Source organism: Strix uralensis, chromosome 6 (assembly GCF_047716275.1).
Source record: "Strix uralensis isolate ZFMK-TIS-50842 chromosome 6, bStrUra1, whole genome shotgun sequence".
NCBI lineage: Eukaryota > Metazoa > Chordata > Aves > Strigiformes > Strigidae > Strix > Strix uralensis.
The window spans coordinates 40,371,214-40,398,075 of record NC_133977.1 but is presented as its reverse complement, the minus strand read 5'-3'; the positions used below and the strand labels follow the sequence as shown (position 1 = coordinate 40,398,075).

Here is a 26,862-nt window from a genome sequence, read left to right as displayed (position 1 = left end):
AATTCAGATTTAAACTGACTAATTTTTTCCTCCTCTTCTCTCTCAATAATATTTTTGTGAGGACTGAGAGTGTTTAGGGGGGGGGGGAAGAGACAGGGCTGTGGTGACTCTAGTTCTCCACCTGGCATTTTTCAGGTGAGAGACAGTTGCTGGGAATTAATCAGAACTCCTGTGCCAAGGTTGCCATTTTTCTTCAAATAAAGCTGCTTTTGCCAATATGCTCCTAATTCATGATGTTTACCTTGGCCACAACCCAGTTTTTGATCTAGCAATTCTTAGCTCATCAGGTCCAAAGAAGCCTACCAAACCAGTTTTGACATATATACAGATGCACCCCATTACTGGGGTGTGGATTAAAGCTTATTTGTAGGATCGAAGCTTTGACTGTAGAAGCTGTGAATGGGATGTTCTTGGCATTTCTGATGGGCAGAGGAGGAACCAGTATTTATGTATAGGTGCTTCCTGACTGCGTTCCTCACCCATAGCCTTTACATAGTTTATTGCTTTTACTGGTATGGGAGTGGAGCAATACTATGCTGGGCTGCTGCCAAGCTGAGGATGCTATTAAAACTGCATTTTAAGGTTTACATTTTGAGTGCTCTTTTATGCAACTTTAGATTTTGGCTGAAATGTTGTAACGCTGGAGAAATGTCTAAAAATAATACTTTGTAATTGCAACGTATAAATCTTACATAACGCTGCCTTTCAGCTGAGACAGCTACATTTGCAATGGGAAACTGAAGCCCTGGGTGCTTCTGGCTACAGCAGAGATTCAAATGGCGAGGAAAAAAAGAAAAAGTCTTGTTCTTTCCTGTAGAGTGTTGTTTGTTCTTGCTGTTAGTATTTCTATCTATTACTAGTGGCATCACAAGACCTGAAGGAGATGAGAACCGTGGCACAAATACAGAGTATAAGAATTTACACAAGGCCGTGGCAGACAGGGCTGAGTGAGATGGCAGCAAATCTGTTTGGTCTGCAATCTTTTTTTTCTAGGCTTGAGTAAGGGTTGATCTAAGTGAGTAATGGGGACAGGCTGGGGCAGCGATAGGAAAGTATGAAAATAGGTGCTAAGGTGAAGAGGCTGAAAGAAACTGGCAGGATCTTTCCAAAGTAGGACAGGATTAACAGAAATATTGTGTGTCTGAGCTATAAGCAATCAGTGCAAAGCATTTAGCAAGCGGCAGGCTCGAGTTTGGGACTTAGGATTTCCTTTTTCTCATCTTTCTATTCACACCTTATGTTAATTTCTCAGAAATTTAAAAATGGTTGAAGGGAATTATACATTAACTAATAATCATTAGACCCAAACTAAATAAGTTTTGTTTGTAAGAAACACAAAAATAAACCAAGTATATCTCTGAGTATAAAAGAAATTTCAAAACAGAGCTATTATTTAAGTGTCTTTAGAAGCTTTTCCTGTTTAATTTGGGTGAGGTATGAGATCAATTTTTACTCTTCTGGATCCCACTTTTCTGCATCCTTAATTTTTTAGTTTGGTAAATAAAAAGCATATAGTTGCCATAGCTATGGCTCTATCTCTGCAATTTAAGGATCAGAACATGCAAATTCTGTCTTGAAATTATTGCACGTTTTAATCTTCTCATCTAAGGCCTTCAGAATATGATTGTACAGGTGTGTACTGACTTCCTAACAAGGTCCAAAATGCAAATCCCTCTCAGTAAGCTGTTTTTTATTCAGCAAAGAAGTAAAACTAATAATTAAACCATTTTTTTTCTCACCACCATTAGATGGGAGAGGAGAGAATACTAGGCAAGAATAAGACACCTGCTTGTTACACTGTAAGATATTTTCATATTGTCCTGTTGAACATGTTATGAATAATAGATTTTGATACATTTCTCCAGCCTTATTCAAGGAAAAATTGTTGTCTTCATCAGCAGAGGCAAAAAGAAATCTTTTTCTCTTTTTCCTTTTGCTCAGATCTCATATTTCTGTGGTTGCTATAGAAAGCTATTACTGGAACTCATATCTAATAAGTTTTCTTTTCCATCACCAAATAACTCCATAATACCCAGTATTCCTAGGTGTTTGTTTTAGATATTGTTCTCCATGACCACTTTTTTTCTTTTTTTAACCTGTAAAAGGCTCAAGGTTTTCTTTTCTCTCCTCTCTTCTAACTTCAAAATTTCTGAATTTAATGTAATTCCTCCATTGTCAAGTAACAGCCACCAACATATAGAGCAAAACACACTTACTTGTTTTGCCTTTGCTCTCTTGTGAAGACAGCGTTTCAGATGAGCGCTGAGCGTTCATGGTTCCTGCTGTAGCTGACAAGGACCAGCTTTGGTTGCCTGACATTTTCAGGTGGATTGATTTATGCAGAATGGCAAGTCTTTACATCTTTCCTCCATTGCAGCAGGGATGCTCTTAGCCTCTGCTGGGCCAGTGGGAGCCAGGATGGGAATGGGAAGTGGGGTGGGCAGGAAGAGTTTAAAAAAATAAAAAAATGAAGAAAGAAAGTGTCAAAGAACAGAACTAATTTTTTTTTTTTTCATTTTCAGACAAAATAGCCATGGCAGCAGCCTTGCTTCTGAAAAGCAGATGTAACGTGGGTGACAGGAAAAGGGTGAACTTAAACATCTTAAGAGTAGTTCTAGCGAAACATGCGGCACCTGTTTGTACAGGTGACTGGTAAAGAGGGCGTTTTGCCTAGAGCAGCAGAGCCTCTCCAGTCTGACCATGTGAAAGGATTATTCAGGAAAGCTGCTTTTCAGTCAGTGTCAGGTACGTGCAGCAGATGATGCATAACTTGACGATGCATCATTTATGCTATTGTCCTAGGAGGGTTATGAATTCCAGAATGTAAAAAGCACTGTATGACACACATCTACTTTTTTCCACTCCCTTTAGTGAAATACAGGAGTAAAGATGTACTAAAAGCAGACATGCTAGCTCAATTATACTCCATCACAAGAGTTTTATGTATCAAACAAAAAAGATTCATACTTTTAATTATGCAGAGTGAAATGCAATAGTAAACTCAAAGACTTTTTTTAATCTTAATGCTTAAATGTTAAGCTAGATATAAAAAGGATGCATAAATAAATCATAAATTGCTGATTACTTTGAAAGCTTATTTGAAATTTGTGTACCGTGTTGCTGACAGTGAGTGTCTTGAATTGGCCTAAGAGATGCAACTTAATGTAGAAAACACCTCAAAAGCATGTATATTCACCTGACAGCGAGACGGGGGCTTGGGGTGGGGTTCAAAGTACTAAAGTGATTCTGTCCACGTGAAAATAAAGCCATTACATAATCCGTTACAAAAAGTTTGTGAGATTTCTAACACAGGAACGGCAAGGGAGAAAATAACTTGAAATTCAGCCGTTAAATCTAGCCTGGACTCGAAGAATGCACACAAAAAGCATGACCTTGATTTTCCTGTGTTGAGTATTTCAGCATAGCATAAAACTATGTTTAGCTAGTTCCCTGCTCCCTGTCTTCATTTCTACCAAACATTGCCTTTGTACAGATGCATGCTCACACTTCACCATATGTACACTTATTCCACAGCATCTTTTAAGGTGCCTGAAATGGGTGTAGCAAGTGGCAGAGCACGGGTTTAACGACCTGACTTCAGAATTATACCTATTCTTTGTGTATTGTGCATTCACCCACTTCAAAAGGGGAGCTACTACCCTTAATCAGTCCTTTTCTTTTGGTTGTCATCATGTCTTCTTCAATCTGTCCTGGTGTTCTTGCTCAGGTGCTGGCATTTATAGGCTCCTGGCAAGCTCGCAAATCTTCTCTTTACCAGCCAGAGGGATGAGCATTGTCTTCAGTGGCTGAGGGCAATGCAGGCAGGCAGGCAGGCAGGCAGGCAAGAGCACGGTCCTTCTTTCTGCAGCCCGTGGATGGGTCAGGTGTTACTGAGAGTTAACTCACCAGGGAGTGGGATGTGAAGCTGGCATCTGAATCTCTGTTTGCTTTACAACTCTCTGCTGTTTGATTAGAAAATCAGGGTTAGTCGCTTCCCTTGGGAGACTCCACTTCCCTCCAAGGAAATTGCTGTGCTCTGGAAGTCTACATGAATATTGGCTTATGATGCCCTTCTGGGGATATAGATATCTGGTAAAGTGGAAAAGGCTTTTGTGCATTGCACAGAAAAGCCAGAGGAACATAATATCACAGTCGTCTGCCACCACAGCTATTTCCCAGAGCCATGCAGGCACTGAAATCAGCTGCTCTTTGAAAAAGCTCAGACAAATGGAGAATATTTGATCCAGCGATGCATGCTTTTCACTAGCTCCTCTCCTGGAGGAACTGGTAAACGAGTGGGGCAATGAAAGGCAATGCCCAACAATTTTAGCACAAAGCCAGCATCCAGTGGAAGAGCAGGACCTTGCCCCATAGGTATTGCCCCATCTGCATTCCCCCTTGAATGACCTTATCGCTGGCAGTCAGGCTCCATCTGTGCTACAGCCTTAGCGGGTTGTGCGTTTCCTATCAGCACTCTGCAAAATTAGGAAGGCAGTTTTACTTCTGTCTTGAATTGCCATAATTAAGATGCTTTTTGCATCTGATGCCTCTCTGCGTGCCGAACACAAATCACGTTTCCTGGATCATCCCCCCGCTTTTCCCAGTGCCATCCACCACCCACCTCTGCTTGCGCTGGCTGCCTTCTGCACTGCTCGGGGAAGGGCAACATATGCTCCATAATCAGGAGCATCTCCCCTCCAAAATTTGGGATGGATGGGTGGCCAGCCACAGTATGACAGGCGACAGACAGAACACAGCTCATGCGTGGGACCTAAGGGTAGGGAGAACAACACACGCCAAAACCTCCGAGGTCTGGGTGTGCTCCTGGTGGGTTTTGATGCTAGGCCAGACCTGATGCCCCAGCTCCTTGGCTGTTCCACACGCTCACTCCCCCAGGCAAAAAACATGATGGGGCTGCGTCTTTAGGAAACTCGGATGAGCCCCGAAGTTGGGGGTTTCACCTTGTGCTGCCCACCTCCTTGGAGAGGAGCATACGCTTCTTCCTGAGGTGGTAATGAGGAACACAGGTCCCAGGACGTGGGATCATGGTGCCGAATGTCAAAGCTGACATCCCACAGCCCTGGGAAGGAGGCCAGTGAGTCTCTTGAACTGAATTTAAGGCTCTAGGCTGCCAGGATTTTGTTAAATAGATCTGGTGCCGGACCAGATCTTGCACTTTGAACGTATCACTCAAGCTGCTGACAACAGGGTTCAGCGAGCTGAACCTGCAGGATCAAACTCTGCCCGATATGTAAAGTCTGAGCTCAGGCAGCAGGCTGGGCTTTAAAGGAAGTAAATCTCATATTTATTCATGATTTAATTAAGAGAGATCGGGCTTTTCAGCCTGTTTTGAATATACATGAAAAAAAATATATAGGTAAGGCTCTCGTTCCTCGTATCGGCCCTATGCTTCTGAATAAAACGTAGCAGTTCCAAATATTCTGGACAAAGTGATTTAGTCCAGCACTAGGGTCAGACCCTTCTCTTCCCATATAGGGATTTAGAGCGTGGTACTACAGGTTTGAATCCTGAACACCAAACAAAAGACACATGAAAAGCAAAAATCCCTCACTGAATTTTGTTCAAGCCTTGTTTGAACACAAACCTCCCTGTGCTCTGGGTTTTATTCATTAAAATAAAGCACACAAAATAACTCTCACCTACTGTTATTAATCATAAGGATTTGCTCAGGAAAACAAATATACTTGGGCTTTCAGAACAAATCAATTCAGAGAAAGGGAATATTTTGGCTGCCATGGCAGCCCAGAAGAGGGTAAAAACAAACATCTTTGCTGCTGTTACTTTGCAGCTGACTCTGAGATGGACTGTTGGTGATGTGTGATGCTATTTTTAAACTGCAATTGTTTAATCACTTCTGTTCCCCTGGGCTGAGACTAAAAATGATGCTTCCAGAGCACTTTGTCTACAAGCAGGTAGAAATAATTTGATCACATCCTTTATGGCTGCAGAGGCAATGGAGCTGTATGAAGTATCAGCAACGCCTTTCACAAAGAATCTAAATATTGAGCAGAAGTGCGAGTGTGTTGATCATGACATCTAAGTGGCACAATGTCACCAAGTGATCTGCAGTGAAACACATCACCATCTCCAACAGAAAAGGGAATAGCTTGCTTAAAACTGTGCAATCTTTTCTGGCTTTCTTTTTTGCTGCAGGGTTAACTCTTGGGCCTCATGTACCCACTTTACATGAAAGTCATAGATTATTCTGAAGGACATGTGTAATTGTATGTAAGCGTTTCAAGTGTGGGTATTTCTGAAATTGTTTGTTGGACTTGCTGTTGGTTTGTATAGTTGACAGCTCTATTGCAAAATTCTACCAAGGAAAGCAGGATTAAATACAGATGGACTTGTCGGGAAGACAGTGTGACAATGTCTCACCAACAAGATCTGAACTGTAGCCTCCTCGCAATTCTTTACAAACAAAGAACGATGTTACCTCTATATCTAGACTTTTACAGCATACCTGCATCTTACTTGTAATACAGAAACAATTCCTGTTATTAATGTTCGAAGCAGTGACTCTTGCAGAAAAGCATTCATTTCAGCAAACTGGAGATATTTCCTCGGTCAAACTGTGATGTAACTCTGTAAATCAGCAGCGTTATGCAAGTGAGAAACTTGACCTAATAGATAGAGCAAACACTTAAACCTCCAGCACACAGAGTAATAGCCCGGCTTCACAGATGTCAATGGGAATTTTACTATTGACTTCCATAGGGCCAGGATCTCACCCATATCTGCATAGATGATTAATAGCTCCCCTGCCTTTCAATATCCTCTCTGGCTAACAATAAATTATCTCTGCCAGTGATTACTTTTAAGATGTAGCTCATAAAAATGCTTGTGAAAAGCAAATAGTTTTGCCTTTGGGACAGACTATATTAAAGTAAGTGTTGGATATTTTTGAAATCTTCCCCACATGGATTGCCATAGGGCACTACAAGATCTTCCTGCCTTCATTTCGAATAATCCCAGCCGCTTGCCCTGCTATAGCGTTATCCTTGTAGATTTTTTTCAGAAAAAAGGAATTAAGCTTTCTATCAAAGTGCATTTCATATGAGTGTTCGTTAAATGGTTTTGCCTCCTTCCTTGTTTATGGGTTTGCAGAGATACTTTTGTTTACTTTGAGAAAAGACATAAATACAGTCCCTGGTATCTGGTTTTTTGGTTTGTTTTATTTTGCATACACATGTACCCCTAAGAAATAGTGCCCTGTACAAGTGGACAGGGGGAATCTGTTATTGTAATATTATTTTCATCATCTTAAAGTATTGGCCAAGTGCCAGCTTCAGGATGTATGTCGTGAGAAAGAAACAGCCTTACTGATAAAGAAGTAAATAGGCTCTGGTTTTGAAAGCTGCAAGACCCCTTAATTCGATAATCTTGCTGTGATTCATTGGCTATTTGACACCTCTTTCAGTCAGATAAGTCATTCTCATTCCTGCCTCTCCTCCCCTTTTTTCCTGATTTGAATAAGCTTTTAAGTTCAGCTGGAGAAGGCTTCCACCACAACCAGTATTCCCAGCTGGTCAAGCTGTCAGTGAGTTTCTCTTCTGTCCATTTCTTGGCTTTTACCCTTTCTGATTCTTCCTGCTCCCCATATCATTTACTTACTCTTCTTCAATCTATCTCCTTAATTCCTATTCAGAGGAAGGGCACTGGGCTACTGGTTTACACAAGGCTTCTGCATGTTTTAAGACAGTCAGAGTGTAAACCTCAACGTAAGTGATGTCTTCTTGGCTTGTATGTGATACTGCAGAAAAATTCAGACTCCTTAGGGGCTCCAGTAGAGAATTCCACTTCCTCCACTGAGCAAATAATAATTTACTGCTGCCCTTTGTTTCTTATCTGTTAGTTATTTATCCATGAAAGAACTTCCTCTCTCCTCCTGCAACTTTCTTTTAAGACTTTGACAAGAATCCTTGAAAGCCCTTTGAAAATGAACACGTGGATGTTGAACTGTGTCCCTCTTGCATGGAGAAGAGCAGCTGAGCCCCATTTTTCTACATATGGGGAGAAGAGCTGCCATGTTGTCACCAAGGAAAAAGGGCTGGAGAACAACAGATCCATATGCATGTCCTCGTGATTAGACCTGAAAGTGAAGGCTCAGTATCTCAGGCCAGGTCCCTCACAGCCACAGACATACACGTGTGTTTTGATACCATTTGCCCTCTTTTGCTGCTGTTGCAGTATTGAGCAAAAATTCTGAAGCCCTTGAAGTTATTTTGCACATGTATCTGGCACTGGATATTACCTAATATCAAGTGCCTTTTTATTTCTGTATGAGTGCACAGCCTGCTGCTGCTTCCTCTTTAGACAGGCATGTAGTGCACAGCCATGAAAGAGCTTCTCAGGCTGTTGAAGTGAGTACCCATATGAACCAGAATCACTGGAACAAGGGATCGGTTTATCATAAAGATCTTTTGTCTCTCTACTCTTCTTTTCCTCCACTACCTCTGCCTGTATCCTCATCCCAGGTAAGGAACATGGCAGAATTTGTACTGCTCAGAGGAGGACACCCATCCTTTAGAGGAAGGAAGGAGAGGGAAAGAGGAGCAAATCAGCATTTTGAATTAGAATCACATTTTTCAAGAGGAATCTATCTAAAGCCTCAAGCAGTGATTGTAAAACGATGATCAGTGAAGACCTACCCAGCAACTTGCTTAAAGAGACTTCTTCCAGATCTCTTCAGTGAACACTGCAGGGTTTGGGAAGAGAAACAGGATTCTGAGTACCCCACTAGATCAGACATGTCCAAGTGAGCAAAAGTCCTCCCTGCGAGGGGAGGCCAACAGCAAATGAGCTGGACTTCAAACCGAGGAGAGTCGATGTCATTCTGTGGGAAGAGTCTCTCTGCAGTTTTAGGACAGGGATTAAACTTAATCTACAGAGCCACGCTATTCTCCTTTGTGCACTTGCACAGATAGCAGATCTGCCTGCTTCTGCTGTAAGGAAGAAGTGTTATATAAAGATGAATGTGATCTTTGTTTAGAAGTTGAATTTGAATTTTCAATGCCTTGTTGTTTCACTCAGCATCATTCACTGTATTTTCTCATTTCTAGCTCTCCTTCTCCTCCGTGTAGCAATTTCTGAGTTTCATTGTTATTCCATCTACTGACATGAAAGAGTAAATGCTGTGATTCCCTAACAGCATTAGCCGAATAAGCCTGGGGGAATTAACCCCGCAGAGGGTTTCTGTTCCATTGTGAAGAAGCACGTTGTAACATGTTTTGCAATGACTGCACCTCTTGAACTTTTTTTTTTTTTTTTATATCACAGCTGATTTTTTTTCCCCAGTACTTTGCTTTGCCTCTTCTGCCACTTTCCTTCTTCGTGCTCCATAAGTGCATTTATGCAGACATAAGATGCTCCAAAGGTAGGTGGGTATTTGACAAGGAGGTATTTGACACCCCCAAGGTCATAGTTACATTAGCTGCGAATCACAATGTTTACTCTAACATCAACCAGCAGATAAAAGGACAGTATGTTTTAATGTCCTGCCAAAAAGAAGTGGGAAAAAATTGAATAACTTTAAGATTCCTACTTTTTAAGTATGCATCATGATTAACTTTTTTTTTCTTGTCTGATAGAATATATGAATTTATGTCAATTCTCTTATTTTGAGAACTATATCATTGCAGGTTACAATATTCTTCTGCAGTTTCTATTCCTATAAACCTCGAATTCTTTGTTAATTCTGTTGGAAAAGTAACTATTCTGCTTTTTAAAGTACCTTATATCCATGAGGGAAGACAATTTATCAATTTAAATAACCACATTTAAGTAAGTAAAAGTTATTTTAAATAAGCTCTCAAATAAAATGTAAATAGTGATTGGCATTAGAGTTATGTCAACCACTGTAATTTTCCTTTGTGAGCTATATGTTGATTGCGGGGGGGGGAACTGTTTGTTTTTAAGGTTTCAGGCTCCTTTTCCCCACCATCGAAGGGTTTTCGGTTTTATGCTTACTTTAAAACAATTATTTGAGCAGCAGCCTATGGGGGGCACTCAAGTACCGCAAACAGATCCTACTCCTCCCAAACTAGTCAGACTGCTGCGATGGAACGGGGCAGACCCTGGGGCACATTTTCACATTACCTTTTATATAGAGAACAAAAGTGAGTAAAATAAACTAAAACATTTTTTGTCGCAGCCTTACTATTCCCCGATGAAAGACAAAGTGATATTAAAAGGTGCATTTAAATGACATTCAGAGCCTGATTATGCTAAAAGCGTAAAAGCATCGAGTAGACTGTGGAGCTTGTCTGCATTTTTTTAATTCTAAACAAGGTACCTTGTACATTATGTTTCGATGGTAGATACAATTATTATTCGCCTACTGAGTTTTTGGGACTGTTTTAAACTTTAATGACAGTCACACGCTCTGTTCTTGATTTTATGGAGTGAAACAATTATTTATTCAAATAATTTTTTAATTTTTTTTTTTTTTTTACGGTGAAGGAAAATTTTGCCTACTATTGTAGTCGTGGCTGTTTGCCACAGCAGTCATTTGGACTGCTACCGTAAAGCCTTTATCTGATGGCAAAAACCTTGTACCAGATGTTCTTTTATTTGATCTGTTTTATGATTAATCAGATTTAGCCCAAAACCAGAATGAAAATCCTGCTATGGCACCTGGCTGCCATCACACAATAATTTGTTTTGAAGTAGGGGGGAAGGCTCATTTAATCTTTAAAATGCTGTGGTGCAGACCCATAAGTTTTTGTTCAGATAGATTTTGGAGGAAGATACTGTAAAAGTGAATATAATAGCTGTCGGCAGGATGATTTTCCAAACATCTCCACCTGGTAAGTACTACTAATTTCTCCTAAAGGAAACGTTAAGGGAAGTTTGGACAGTAAACAGTTACGCACACAAGCTCTCGTGCCTGGCCAGGCGGCACTGATGCCGCTGCAATGCAACAGGGCTGGGACGGAGGCTGGTGGGATGCACCAGTAGCCATAGGGCTAAACCCCAGCTAAGTAATAAAATTCAGCTTCTCTGTAGAATAAGAAGGTGTGCCAGAAAGAAAGTGTTCGTACAGACTTCTTCAGTAACGCATGTGTCCAACATTTATTACGAAGGGGAAATTTCATCAGTTTGTAACACTGATGAACCAAGCAAAGTGGAGATGTGTTTGGGATGAAGAGGGAGCACTTCCTTTGGGAAAAGCACCTACAATATAACCCCACAACTTCAGGAAATGTGAAGTGATATCACTGCTTTGCTACAAACCGAGATATTTTTTGCATGTGGAGCTGATATACAAGAGATCGTGGCAACTTTACTTCTTTTATAATAAATAAATTCATTATAATTGATTTTATTGTCATAAGGAGAAGCGGTTTATGCATTTCCAGGGTACGTTAGACAACCACGAGCTTTCCAGGTTTGTCAGTGCAGGCACACCTCTTTGTGCGGTATACCATCTTTTTCTCCATGATATGCTGCATGATGTGAATACATGATTGATAGATGTCATAACGGGATCCACTTACTATACTTATTAAGTGGCATGAATTCTCCCCGATTTCCGTACCAGCAGATCTAAGTCTTACAAATATACTTGTTTTTTTAAATATTACTTCTAGTTTCTGTGCTTCTGGCAAATGGCAAATATATGCTCCTTGAGAGCAGTAAAATATGGAAACCTAATAGAAGACTGTGGAAATGGATAATGACTTCTGTCGAATGACATTATGCATTATGTATTATTATTATTATTTTAATCATTCGCTATCACTGGGAAAGATCCCACTAGGTTATTCCTGATGCTGCGTTTAGGAAATAAAAGAGGTAGATAAAGCTGCACATTTTACTTCAAAACACTTACATGATCAAATTGAAAATTTCAGAAATTAGTTGCATTGAGATCTAATAAAAAAAAGATGAATTCTCTCCTTAGGCAATTTTCCTGTAGATTTCTGAATAGGTGCTGCGTATATGTTATAAAGTATGGAATTACTCCAAAGTTACTATTGGTAGGACTGGTTACCTCTGCCGCTGCTCGGTAGTACTGTAGAGGTACTTAGCTGTCCAAATCTCAGTCATTTCAGTAATTGGACCTTCAGGACTGATGATGTAGAATAAATTTGTGTTTAAGGATGTGCTCATGGGTATTTGTAAGATGAACTCAAGGTGTCCACTGTCTCAGAAAATCACATTTTATTAAACAAGGTATTTTTATTATGGTACTTGGAGCTACGGAGTATATTTATCTCGGGATAAACTGGAGAAAGAAGTACTTTGAACTGGTTAACATGCCACATGGTCTGGGCACAAATTTTTCCAGGGGAGTCTGAAACAGATTTAACCAGACAGTTTCCTCTCTTTTTTCTCCTTTTCATATTTTTTCTCAGCATCAGCCATAAACTTTATTTTTCTGGACAAGGACAATTTTCTACTCCACTTACTGGAAATAAATTTGATCTCTCCCTGCACGTTGGTGCAGCACCTCTGACTACAGCAGGATGCCAGGTAAGGAAGTTGGCCTTTGTTATATAAGCAACTTAATTTATTGGGTAATAAAATAATTTGAAAGTTTCTTTTGAAAGAGATTCTTCTTTTCTTTTTTTTTTTCCCCCTCAAAATTGTCCTTTAAACAGACTTCAAAAGGTGATGAGTTCTTTTCTGTTCTAATAACTTTTATGAGCCTATTTTTATGAGAAACAAACCTTGCAATCACCATTAAGATCTCCCATTTATGTCTTCGCTAAAGCATATCCAGTTAACTGCAAAATGTCACTTGTCCCAGGCAGATGCCTGGGCACCATAAGCTGGCGTTTAGCTGCCTTGTCTTTAGCAGACTTGCACCAGTTCATTGCAATTCGCCCGCAGCGGCATATGGTCCAGTACCACCCCTCAAGCATTTGCAAGAGAAATGATATAATGGAATTTCTTTACAATAGTCGGAAAATGGAGATTAGGAGTAGATCGTGATCAGAGTTTCCAGGTTTAGGACTTTGGGATTTTCTCATCCCATTTATTGTTGCCCTTGTGAGGCAGGTCTTCCCACAAATGTATTTTCATGTGTTTTTTAATACCTCCTGATTTATGTATTAAAGCCATGCCAAGACAACTCGAATGCCAGGCAGCAGTTTCCATCCATGGCACTCGGTATGCAAATATACACATTACAGCTCACACATGAAGAACTTTTCCAGCAGCTGTTGAAGATGCACATTCAGAAAGTCTTTAATAATGAAACCACTGTTGCACTGCAGTAATGAAAAATTCCTTTAGGGATGTTTTCTCCAGTAGGGACAGCTTGTAATGCAAAACCCTGAATTCAGATAGGGTGGGTTTTTTTGTTCTTTTTTAAATCTTTGGTCTTTCTTCCCTTCTCGTTCCTCTCAAATACTTTCTTCCTTCTTTCTGCTCCCGTGTCAGCTGCTGCCTGGCAACTTTTCTCTATCTGGTGGGACAGGGCAGGGCACCCGACCGCCTTCCGACTGGCTGCCAGCACCATCCCCTAGCAACCCGGCCGGACGCCCGCGATGCTCTCCAAAGGGCCGCACACATCGCCAGCAACCTTCGTACCTACCGCCCCATCCCTTAACCCACCCCCGTCACATCGGGCACGGGGGGAATCATCGGTGCGACCATCCCTACCCACCCAGGCGTCCGCTCGAAGGCCATGGCTCATATGCCACAACTAACGGCAAAACCCAGTTTGCAGTGATGCAATCGAGGTAGTTTCACGGTGACTAATGTCAGAATTACCTTTGGCTGATAATTAATATTCCTGTGTTGTGTTACACCAGCAAGTACAAATGATTGGTTCTACTTTGTTTAATTTATCTCAATAAGAGTTTTCATAATATTCTATAGCTTGATGAATTCATTTATTTAACCTGTCAGTGTTAATAACTCTGATTAGGAGGAAGAAGTTATAAAGCACCGTAGGAGCAAACAGATCTCTAGCAGCAGTTTTAACTTGGAATTTTCTGTCCGACAAGTACTTCACCCTAGTCTCCTATATAGTTAACTTTTATTGGCTGTAGCAAGGAAAAGACATTTCTACACGCTCAAGTCTTTTTTGTCTGTCCCTGTATCCACTCTCAGTTCAGTTCCCCGGTGCTTCTGGTTCAGTTCTTTCAAATGGGAGTGGCTGGAGACTTCATTAAATATTTGACAAACTGATCTGGTTCCTGGTTTGTGTATCTCCCACTGGCCCTGTGTGTCTTGATGTTCACCCACCACGCAGAAATCTGAACGAAGTTGTGTGTGTACAAACAATGGGAGGGAGCCTCGAAATGCAGAAACAGTGTCCAGCTAAAATCTTCATTTCCTTTATTTTTTCTCAGGTCTGAGATATAGGAAAAGCGTGTTATACAGCAGGTGATTGCTGAAAGCATCTGAATATATGTATATATACCGGCTTGCATTCTGCCTCTGATCACTTCAGCAAACATTTTTAGGTTTATTCATAGAAGATACACATTAAAACTTTCATACAGCTCTTGGTGCTGCCTTTTTTTGAGGTGGAAAGGAGATAAGAGAATGCTGGTTACTCGTACACTTTTTTACTGTCTTGTTGGAGTTGTCTCATCACATCACATAGAGACATCCCATCGTCCCATCACTTCATACCAAGTGATGTTTAAAGGAAATGAAGTTGAGGAGAATGATTTATCGAAGGTCAACCTGTATTTGTTCAACAGCCTGTATTTTAAAACCCATGGTAATTATTGCCTCATAGCGCTATCTTAAAGCAAGCTACATTTCATGCAGTAATTTGACAAACAATTACTTACAGGTAATTGCATTTTTAGTCATAATTCTGCATACGCCATACTGACACTTCATGTCCTGTAAACAAGGAGGCCATTGACTTTTATTATAAATATTATTCAAATTTTTTAATAAGTTTATGTGCATATGTGATCTGCAGTATTGAAAGCAAGATCAATTAATTCTTCAAAGACTCTCATAAATGTTAATGTTTAAAATGGGCAGTAAATTGCACTGTATCATTAAAGGAAATTATTCCAGGAGAGTAGTGAGGACTGTTGTGAAATAAGTATGGAGTAAGACCGAAAAGGAGCAAATTAGAAATAGAGCATCAGATGGTTGAAAAGAAGGATTTTAGTCGAGGTGTTTCTGTGAGAAGGCACGAAAGGGCAGCATGCCAATTAACAGATAACGTTTGGGGGAAAAGCATGACCACTCGTAACCTTGCAGACCTTGGGACTTTTGCAGAAGATGCAAGAAGTCAAGATGAAAGAAGACTATGCTGTAAAGATAGATCCGTATCTCGAGAATACAGGGACAGCATGTTCACTTGCAAATATGTGTTTCTCTATACCATGTGACAGTCCTGGCATGTGGGAAATGTCACTGATTTAAGCAGGAGTTCCTCACAACTTGGAATTCCCTGGTTTTCCTTCACACATTTTCTCATTTGGCTCTAGCATCTACATATTTTCATATTTGAAATGTAAAAGGTTGCTCAAATAAAATCATAATTAATGTGTAAGAGCCATATAGGTGGCTCTGGTGGCTTACTGAAGGACACAAAGCAATCTCATCTGTAAATGCGGTGGAATAATGTTTCAGTGTGACATTCAGCATGACTTCATTTTGGTTATAAAAGCAACTGGTTTCCAAGACCATGGACACTGCCAGATTTTTTTCACCTTAATTCAGATCTGCTCATTTCTGCATTAGCAAAGGTTTTCTACACTGGGATCCATAATTCTGCTCAGTTATGGCTGTATAAATACTAATTGACTGTAGGGGAATTACATAGGCTTTGAAGACAGTAGATAAATGCAGAATGTGATCCAACTGGATCTTTCCCCTCAGCTGTAAATTATTTTCAGTAATAAAGCTACCGGTAACCCTCTGCGAGTGTTGCCAGGCCCTGACCTCAGAGGAGTCCCCGGGGCCAGGACGGGGCTTTTCAGTTCTTGGGCAAACGTATCACAGGGTCCTTCCCCTGTTTCAACAGAACTAGTTAAGTATTTCATATTTCTCCTAGGTTGTGTATTATTCTGTCCTTCAGCATCGCCTGGTCTTTCTGCTCCTGGAAGTCTCTTGGCTGTACTGCCTCATATAAAAGGTATTTAGGTTCTGTGTTGGGGAATATAAACACAAAGTTAAAAGGACTGAGGCGTTACCCTTGAAATGTAAGAGTCTCAGCAGTCAATTTTAGCACCTTACTGTCTTTGGAGAAAACTAGTATCTGAGGATGATGTAAAAGCTTTATCACCTTAAATCTCTTCAAGGACCTGTTTTTTATTTTTATTTTTTTTTTTAAGAGGATGAGAAAATGTGATAAGCAAACCACATTTGTGTTATGGGATAATTTCAAGGTAATACGCTTATGTAAAGTGAAAGTTATGATCCAGCCGCGCAGAGCGGGGAACAAACGCAAGACGTGAGCTCGGCGCCTGCTTCAGGAAGCATGGTTAACTGAAGCCAAGTGTGCCAGAGCTGCTCTGGATGTCAACTTTTTGTTTACAGGCAGAAGTCGGTGGCCGCCTCACGGCGCTTCCTCCCTGCAGCTTAACAAGGCACGAGGCTTTGTGGGGTGGGTTTTTTTTAATCTTTCTGCCGTTCTGCTGACTCACCCACGGTGCCACCCGATCCTCCCTGAGGTTCATCCTCGCGAATTTAAAAAAAAATACCTCAGATTTAAAGAAAAAACCCCCCACCACAGTGCACAAGGCACAACCCCCGGCAGGGCGGGACCGCGGAGGCGCTGCGTGGCGGCTTCGCGCCTGGCGGGGGCGGGGCGGCGGCGCGGGGCGGGGGCGTGGCGGGGGGCGGAGCGCGGCGCTGCCGGCCGCCGGCGCCCCGCGCTGCCCGCCCGCTGCCTGCGTGAGGCGAGCGCCGAGCCCCGCCGCGCTCCGCGTTGAAAAGTGACGGCGCGGCCGCTCCCGCAGAGGTTCCGCGCACACGGCGGCGCTGCCGCTCCGCACCCGCGGCCACCGCCGGCCAGGCGGGCGGGTGGGTGGGTGGGCAGGCTCGCTCCTGCCTTCCGCCGCCGCGATGTCCGCGCTCCTCCTGGCCCTGGCGACGCTCTGGGGATTACCGCCCGTCGCCCAGGCGCTGGCGGCGGGAGCCGGCGGAGGTAAGGCGCGTCCGCGGCGGAACGCGGAGCGGTGCGCAAGCGGCTCGCCCCTTGCGCGCCGCCCGCTCAACTTTCCGCCCGTACCGGCTTCTCCCCGGGAAGTTTGGCGGGCGCTTCCTTGCCAGCTCCGCGCTGCGCGGAGCGCTCCGCGCCAACTTGGGAGGCGGGGGGCTGCGGAGCGGGAGCTGGGCGAGCCCCGCAGCGGCGGCGAGGGGCCGGGGATGCGATCCGGCTTGAAGGCACCGGCTGGGAATTACCGCTTGGCTCCACGAAAGCAGCGCGGGCGCTAATTGCGGGGGGCCCCGGTCCCCCCCCCCGCCTCCATCCCCGGCACCGGCCGGGGCTCCCCGGGCAAGCCGCGGGGCTGGGCGGCGGTGTGCCGTGGGAAGGGCGGCTGCCCGCCGGTTTTCGCCGAGTATTTCAAAAGTTCTTCCGTTTAATGTAGCCAAGTTGGCACCCTCTTGATACCTGAGCTCGTCTGCGGGCAGCGGGCAGCCGCTGAGCTCGGGAGAGCCGGTGAGGGAGAAGGAGCTCAGGACCCGTTAGCCGAGCTGTGGAAAATCTCAGAAGTTGCAACTCTTTTTCGTCTCGGAAGGAGTCTCCGATCCAAGAGGGTAGCGGTCCTCCTGCCGGAGTTAGTCTCAGGGCTTCTCGTCGCATTGTGTGCTGTTGCCAGACCGCTCTTATTTTCCCGGGAGATGTTTGAATTGAGCATTTTCTAAGTCGAGGCGAAGTCCCCCTTCTGTGCTGCTCAGGTGCAGGAATGGCAGGGTGCTGCTCTGACTCAGGTTTTCTTACCGCTGTGGAAAACACTGCTAATCAGAAAATTGCCGGCTTGTTTGTAGCCCTTCAGCTTCAAAACTGCGTGGTCTCATGAATGAGACTGCTCTGAATGTTGTTGTACCCAGTCTGTGAGGATTTAGGTAAATTTCAGTAGAAATACAACTCTCTAAAGCATTGAATTCTTGCTGTTAGACATCCGGCTCGTCTCCATCACGTACACACTACCTATTAAATTGTTTACTAACTGCTTACAACTCGTTTGGGTGAGTGCGGATGCCTCTAGATGCTCAGTCTGAGGTATAGATTTCTGCTTCAGTCGAACTACCAAACCTCTCCGGTCCCTTTCCCACTTAGCTATCAAAATTACATAGGTGATTCATGCTGTAAAAATGAGAAATAACTACCTATCAAAGAGAAAAGTATTGCTGCAGCATCACAAACTTGCACGTTTAAAACACTGCATCGTAAGGTACAAGGATATTGCAAAGAAATGGGGGTAGTATTCAATATAATGGCACCTGAACAGCCAGATAGGGAAGGTTCTTAGAAAATCTTTCAGTTTTATGAACGGTACATATGCTTTTACTTTGATACATGAAGATTCGTGGTCGTGATAGTGCTTGTTTGATGGAAAATATTTCAAGAACTTTCCATGGTATTCACAAAATGGTCAGATTACATTTCAGCAGCTGTAGTGTGCATCTGAGCTTATGAATAAAAATCAAACTTTCAAACATTTTGTGGAATTGTTCTGGAAACTGATTTGTCACTCTGTCTTCCTTGATGGAGATAAGCAGGTGCCAATTATTCATGAATATTAATTTCTGGTAAATTAAATTTTGCTTCATTTTCCTTTTGTTTTCATAGTTACCTTTCTCTGATTTAGTGTTTCATAAAAAAAAAAAAAGTGCTGTCAGCTCACATTAAAATCAATCCCATCTTAAAAGGCAACATCCTTGTAAATCATACCAGCCCAAAAAGTGGGATAAATCAAATTTACTTAGAATCAACTAACTCATCATACCATAATGTCATGTCTTATCAAAACCGAGTGGAGTACAAATTAGGACTTAAAAGGCATTTTGTTTAAAAAAATGTCAAGTGGTCTCAACCTAAAAGGGATTCAGGATGAGGCATACAGAAAGAGAATTACATTTGCACATCAGATAAACTTTATGATACACTGCAAAAATTATTGACCGTACCAAGCTGATTTTCCTTTATAGGAGGAAATTCTGAGCTACTGGAGCATGCTAAGCTTAATGTATGTGAAAGGCACTGAAATTTGGAATGCACTGAGGCTCGCCATTGGTAATAAGAGAATTGGGAAAATGTCATGGGTTGTGTTAATAGCAGTGTTGTGGTAGCCATGGTAATATAAAATATTAGGGAGGTGCTGTAGGGAGAGGTAACGCCTTCCATTAGACCAATGGATAACATCAGGAAAAAAAAAAGGGGGGGGGGGGGGGGGGGTGGGCAACCCCACTGAAGTTGGAATTACCTAAACCTTTCTTCTGGGTTTGAAATACAGTGACATTCTTCCAGTCTATCAGGACTGTCCTCAGCCAGGTTAAAACTCCTCTAATTTTATACAGGTATAAAAAATTTGGGAAGAGAGAATGCTATGGAGATGGGGAGCTGCAAATGAGATGGAAAAAGGAAGTGAGAATGGAATCCAGCCAGGAGGGTGATAGGATAAGGGAGAAGTCCTGCAGTTGAGGTTGTGCCACTTAAACCATGAAGAGGTATGATTTCCTTTTCTTAGGCTTCAGTTGGTCTCTTCCTGAGGAAGCTCATGGACCCAGATTCCCTCGCAGTTATCTGGTGAGTTGCAATAAATGAATTCCAGAATCCTGAGAAAGACCTTGCTAACAGTTTATGAAGCTGAGAAAACTACATTGGTGACCTGCTTTCCCTAAAGACATGCAGGGAAACTTCACAGGTCTCATCTCCACCTCCTGAGTGCTTGAGCTGAAGGTGCTCTGCAGCTCTCTGGTGGGTGTATTTCCTTCTCACAGTTCTCTCAAGCTTTGGAGCTTCACCTTGGCTTCATGGCTAAGCTCCTACACCTCTTTTTTTGTCATACTTGGTTGGTTTTTGTCTCTCTGGTGCTGTGGAATGGTGTTACATGAATCCACTGTACTGATTGTCATGGTTTGCCTAAAGGTTATCCAAATTACATAGATGCCCCAGATAACAGGAGCTGGATTTGGATAATTTTTGCAGATGTGTGGTGTGGTCAGTGGAATGTGTATCCACAGCAGTATTAATGAGTATATTGCTTGTTATTAGTTGACTGACTTGACTGTGGTGAAGCTGCTGGTTTGCTTGTGTTGGGTTTTGGTGGCACATCACTTCTGTCAGCAGCACTGAAGGGCTGTCTTCCTACCAACTCTTCCACATGCATTTTTAGTGTTTTGGATCTGTTGTTCAAGTGCTGGTGTGATGAAACAAAACAGCTCGTCAGCAAAGTCTTGCAGGAGGTCCTCCTGTAAAGGTAGACTTTATACTGAATGGGAAAATGTTGTCAGAGAACTTAAAATGCAAGTTCCCTGAGTGATGACTTATCACACATTCAATTTTTTTCTTTTTTTTTTGGTAATTTTTAAGCTGTTTTAAAGAAGAAAAGACAAACTTATATGAACATTACTCCTGTTCAGAGTCACAAACACTTCCAAAACTGTCTTTATTCCACTTAGCAGAGAATTTATTGTTTTCACAGTTTCCTTTGACCATATTTAAGTGAAGGCTGGAAACAAATTACTTCAAAATGGAATTTTCAGGCTTAAGGTTCAGCTGATGTGAGTTTGGATTAGTCACCCCGGCAGCAGAAACATGAACCAGGTGCAGTAAATCTGTCTCCTTGGGATGACTGCTGATGGCCTTCCTTCCCTGGTAAGGTGTCACAGCAGGCAACAGTGGCTACATCAGAAGGCTTTACAACTATCTCGTTATTGGTAGCTTAATGTTTGAAACTGGGTGTACCAAGCACTGCTGTACTTCACCAGACTGAGCTCTAGCTTGGCCATCCATTGGAAAATATTCTCACACCTCCCTGCCCCCCCCCCCCCCCCCCCCCCCCCCCCCCAAAACTGTTTCTGTGCTGTACCACAGAGGCGTATGTTCTCATACTTCAGTTTATGTCTTGAACCTGGATAATAAGAATGAGTATCTTACATGGGAAAGAGATGCTTCCAAGGTCACACTGACATTGCCATTTATTTATTTATTTCAAAGAACAATATTACTGAAGAGCTTACTTGTCACGGGAGGGGCAAAATCACAGAGGAGGGTGAAAATCTGTCAAGGAATTTAGGATGGTAGTTAGAAGGATGTGTGCTAAGAGGTAATTACAGGAATTGTGGGAGATGCCTACAAGTGCAATTTCAGTGACTGGTTTTATAGGCAGTGATGTCCTCAGTTGAGTATGTGATTGCATGGACAAAACCCTGACACTGATGGACCCTGAGCAAACTCTGTGTGTGGTTTCCTGTGAAGTGACATGCGTGTTCTTTCTTATCCGGACTGTTTAAGTTCAGTCATTCTGGAGAGCTTTAGTACAATAAAAACAAAAGTGGTAGAAACACACAAACTATTTAAAAGGGTGAAGTGCATTTAAAAATTCAAAACTAGGTGTTTGATGTGAAAATACTGTATGTAAACTTATTTTGTAGCAAACCTCTTACTAATTTATCATAGAGTTTCTGCTGATACTCCTGCAGGTTGAAATAGCTGTCCTCCAAAGACTTAGAGAAAAGCTCTTACTTCACACAGTGGTTCTTTTGAAGTGTTACGTGACTTCTGCTACGTAAATTTGAGCATATGTCATACCTTTAAGGTTCGTATGGATCCCAGTCTTTCTCCGTTTAAAGAAAGTGACAAAACTCACTTTCACTTCAGTCTGCAGCTTGGAAGTGTGTGTTCCCCTAGTGCCTTGTTACAGGTCCTTTTATCTCTTTGCAGGTTAAGAAAATAGGCTTCTCTTTATTGTATTGACTCTAAAGGATGTATTTTAATTTGTGAATTTAGAATTGTAGCTATCTGTAGAAGTGCTATTCGTTTAGATAGTAGAACATCATTTTTGTTACAGTGGCATACTTTGAATCCCAGCATGTTGTTGCTTTTTCCTAGTCTTTATGTATTAATATGTTCTTTAATAGTCTTGTTCCTTCAAATGCAATTAAAAAAATTTTACTTAGAGAACTCATTTTAATTGCACTTACCCCAAACATTCTGATATTTTCATCTTCACTGTTCATTATTAAGAACTTGGCTATTTTTATGCAAGCCATGCAGACTATTGAGTCTGTATTTAGTGTGAGTTTGGGCTAAGTGTAGAAATTGCAGAACTCGGTCCTAAATTTGTAAGTGCAATTAGGAACTAATTGGATTCTTAAAATATAATTACTCAAATAATGACTGTGCACCTTCTGTCCAACCCACTAGTTTGTTTTTTAATTAAACAAGTTGATTTTTTCCCCTTAAATTCTATATATTGAAAAGATGAAAATATTTGTAAACGTAGTTATATTCCAGCTTGCTAGTCAGTTGTTGACCATAATATGAAAAATTACCAAGATGTATCAAAACTTCTTAGTGCTGTAAAGCAGAATCTTCCTTTTTAGGTATTGGGTTAAGTGAAATAACCAGGACTTGTTATAGTAAAATCAGCCACCGAACCCAGCCGTGATCCTGCTGACAGGGCGCCTTTGCTTTGTGTGTGTGAGGATGCTCCAGAGCCTCTGTGGGCTGGGGAAGGGCCATTTCCCGTGGGTGCCAGGCTCTGTGCGAGCAGGATTGGACCTCAGTAATGGAATTCCAATAAAACTCAGTCGGTGCATTTTAATTAGATTTAATGGGAGCTGGGAAGGATCATTAGAGAGACAAACACATGCTTTTGCCAGTAATATGTTCACTATATTATTAATCTGATTTAATTTGCAAGATCCTCATAGCAGGAATAAGATCTTTCTGTGTACCTGAAAAGTGTTATATGGGTCTATTATATTTTGTTGTTACATATGTCATTGCTTCCCAAGTGGTATGTAAATATTACAGAATTCGAATTGGGCTCTGTGTGGTGTTTATGAACCCTACCAATCGGAGGATGAAGTTGGATGCTAGAAAGAAGGCTTGTATGTCTCTTTAGCAACCTCATTTTTATTGACCATTTTGTAATAAATTGCAATGGTGTATTAATAAAAAACCCACTGCAATACATAGAGTGTACTACTAAGTAATAGGGGTTTTTAAAGATGATGTACTGCCAGGCTGGAATTGAGGTACACTTTGAGTTTTTTTTATTTCGATTCAGTTAGAAATACAGTTTAATTCCCTGAGGTGGAAAAATGGAGATTACAGTATTACGAGTTCTAGATATGGTACGTTGAATCCTGAAATGTGCTTTCAACACCCGCCTGATGTTCCCAAACATCTCACGTGCCGCTTCCTGCGGAATGATGTGGACGTCCAGAGGAGCCAAACTGTTGAAACTCAGTCTTGTTTCAGAAATAGGAATGTGCCTATTTCCTTTTCTTGATGATATCAATGTATTTTGGACTATCTATTGCCTGATTGTCAGTAAGACATCCCTTACTAACTTTTGTGCATGGCACTATTGAATGACTTTTGCTTCAGGTGTAATAGGATAAGTGCTATAAGTTAAGCTTACAGCGTAAGAAGAATATGTATAATTCTTCAAGGCTTCCACTACTGTAGAGCTCTTTCTTCATAGCTGTTCATAAACTTCACTATTGTTTTTCCTCAAATGATCAAAGGAAACTTGGAGAATGAAAAGGTGCTGTCTTTTTTTTTTTTTCCTAAGATGTATTGGAGTGGGGATAGACCATGTGCAAGAGAAATGCTGAGGCGATGATTTGCAAATGTGGTAGCTCTCAGGTGAGGTGCTCCGTCAAGGAGACTGCACACACTCTCACAGAAAGATGCCCATGTGACTTTTGTATAGTGCTTTATGATTTTTATTTACCTACCTGCAAACTAGCAAAAAAATTTTTGTCAGCAATTTTAAAAATGCAATTCTGATATTGTCAAGTTGTTTGGACTGGTACTTACGCTATTCTCAGAGGCTGGGATATGGTGGAGAGTTCTTGGGTTTCCACCTCCTTTAACATGCAGGAAAGTATTTTTCCTCAAACATAGTTCTTCTGAATAATTCTAAGGCAGTGGAAGTACCACAGTGCTACCATTTCTGATATACCCTTGTTTAAATTTACCTTTTTGGAGAAATGCTGTTGTGTAGTCATAAAAATACAAGCTAAAAAAAGTTACACTAATTTAAGAAGGTCATGAAAACTCACAGTAACTTTCTAGATGATAGATAGGTTTCCTCAAACCACCTGCCTCTTTTTGCTTGCAAATACTGTGAAGATGAGAGAGCAAAGTAAGATCATAGCTATTTGGATGCTCTTTTGCATATGCAAACACACACTGATTTACCCAAAGTATATTGGTATTTGTGTAAAACTGTGTGCTTATGAAATGAAAGTATGTCATTTGTCAATGAGACTCTTTCTTCTCTGGAGAAGAACAGTTTTTATTTATGTTTTACTGTGCTAACAAATAGATTATACACCTGAATCTGCACCACTGAAGTCAGTGAATTCTTTGTTTTGTCCTTGGTGGTTATAGGGTCAGGCAGCATGTAAGTGTAAGGGAACTCTGCACCATTTTATTCAAATTTCACTGAAAAGTCTTAATTAGGGGACCTTTAATTAAATTGTATTGTTATATGGCATTTATGTGAGAGAGAGGTGTTTCTTGCAATATTTTTTATTCCCAGGTTTGATTCAGTTTTCCCTGGGTTCCTTAAACTGAACCCACTTTCATATTTCCCACATCTAATTTTAAAATATATGGATCAGAGTTGCAATTGCTTTTCTTTTCTCAGTGTGTAATTAATAGTGCTCTAGAAGATGAGTTATTAGCTAAATTTTAAAATATATATAGCTTAATGTTTATTTTTATTAAATGATAAATTGATAACTTCTCATTTAAAAAAAATCAGTTTTTTCAAAGAGATCGCCTTTTCATGGGTCAGAAAACCAGAGGAAATTCCAGACAACTCAAGATGCTAAGATGTGTATGGTCTACTACTTGGAAGTCATTATGTTAGTTAAACCTAGTTCTGTGTAATACAGACAAAGCTGCTACTTTTTTAAGTGAAGCACTTCAATCTTCGTCGTGAAAAACTTGTCTAGCTCTCGATGGGTTTTGGTGATCTTGAAGGAATCTAAAGGTGGTACCTTCTCATGTAGCATGTCACTTCCCTGTGAATCTTTGCAGACTTATCCAGAGATGAGCATGCTTGACTTTCTTTTGAGGCCTATCTTAAAGTAACTATTTTTCCAGCAGTGTTTCATAAAGTGTCACAAGGGATGGGTCAAGCCTGTGTGTTCTCCAGTGCTTATACTCATGTACTGCTTGGAGGGAAACTGGCCTGACTTCCAAGTTCATCAGAAACAATTGGTTTAAAATATGCTTATTTTGTGTAACACTGCTGAGGTTGGGTTTTGAGGGATGTTTGCAGGCAGTGGGAGTTAAGGGCTAGAAGCAAGGGAAGAAGCCTGCAAAACTGAATTCATTCTTCTTGAGTCCCACGTTCTAAGCTGAGTGGTTTATTCTTATATTGAGATTACAGAAAGAAAAATGAACAATGAATGGTTGCTTCATAGTAGTGTCATTTTGTAGTAGTCTTAGGCAAAACACTCGAGACTGCAGTATTAAATCATATACAAGGGAGATGAAGCAAGTCGAGACTACAGAAGTGTGAGCTCTAAAGCACTGTCCCATACCTGCTGTTGGGTTGAATTGCTTTTACGCCTTTGATAGAAACAAAGCAAGGAGTAAGAAGGTGTTTTGCAGGCAGTGTCTTGGAGGCTAACCTGAGCTGCAGCAGTTAATCGTATAGGGCTGCTATAAGCCATTTCTATGAGAATTATATATATGTGTATATAAAACCTTGGATATGTTGGGAGAGGCATGAAAGGTACTATTGCTAAGTACAGCAGAGCCAGGAGTACCAGGGTTTTTCGAGCAGACAAAATCTTATGCCCTGACCCAAGTGGCCCATTATCACATTTCTTCAAATTGGAGCAGGCTATTCGGGTCAGTGTGTATGTACAGAGCCATCTGAATGAATTCCTTGGCTTGCATTTGCTAAGTTACATTTCTTTCGCTGGGTTTCAAAGGCTGTGACTTGAACAGAGTTGACAGTACACAATATTACCCATTTACTCTGTAGATTATACTCCTCTGGAGAATTGGTGTCGACTAATCTGCCACTTCTACGTTTTCAGAGACCTGCGAACTGCATCTCCAGTAATATCACAGGAAAGTGTCAGGTCCAGGTTTCTGTAATTTTCTTATTTCCCCCAGATTTCTAGGCAGGTATGTCTAGGTCTCCAGCCTTTGTCACTTACTTTGTCCTGTGGATAGTTTCCTTTCTGTGTAGAAATTCTGTCTGTCAATACCCAATTTTGGCCACTCTTAGGGCAGTAAGAAGCTTGAACCAGATTGTTGTCAACAGATGATGACAAAATTCTGAAATACTGCTCCAGTACAAACTGTGAGGCTCAGTATTTAAAACACATTCGAGCATATAAAACCTGCTTATATTTCTAATGCTATTACTACCTTTGCTGTGCAATATTCTTGGTACAATTCATACATTTCCATGATGACAAATCATTTCTCTTACTGAAAACAGCAGAACTCCCCTAACCAATTAGTGGTATTCAGTAATGAGTAAACCACGATGAACCATGTTATGATTTTATGTCAGTTAAAATCGTTAAATGCTCATCAATGAAACCGCAGTGATTTACATTAATTGGTGGCCTGTCTTCTCACACTAGTATCACACTGTGTCAAAAGTGCCTTGCAAAGAGTTGTAATACAAGTAAAGTCACAGTGATTGCCTGTGGTTGCCAGTCTGTTGTTGACTGGTGCTCTGAAGACGACCA

The 26,862-nt window shown here is 41.3% G+C and overlaps 1 protein-coding gene across 1 annotated transcript in view; it reads left to right on the top strand.

The window, feature by feature from the left end:
* The first annotated feature begins 17,005 nt into the window (after positions 1-17,005).
* LRP1B (LDL receptor related protein 1B) overlaps positions 17,006-26,862 on the top strand; it is a 751,404-nt gene continuing 741,547 nt past the window's right edge. The window contains exon 1 of the mRNA XM_074873779.1: positions 17,006-17,098. Within this exon, the coding sequence (XP_074729880.1) occupies positions 17,017-17,098 (82 nt within the window). The 5' untranslated portion in view covers positions 17,006-17,016. The remainder of the gene's footprint in view (positions 17,099-26,862) is intronic.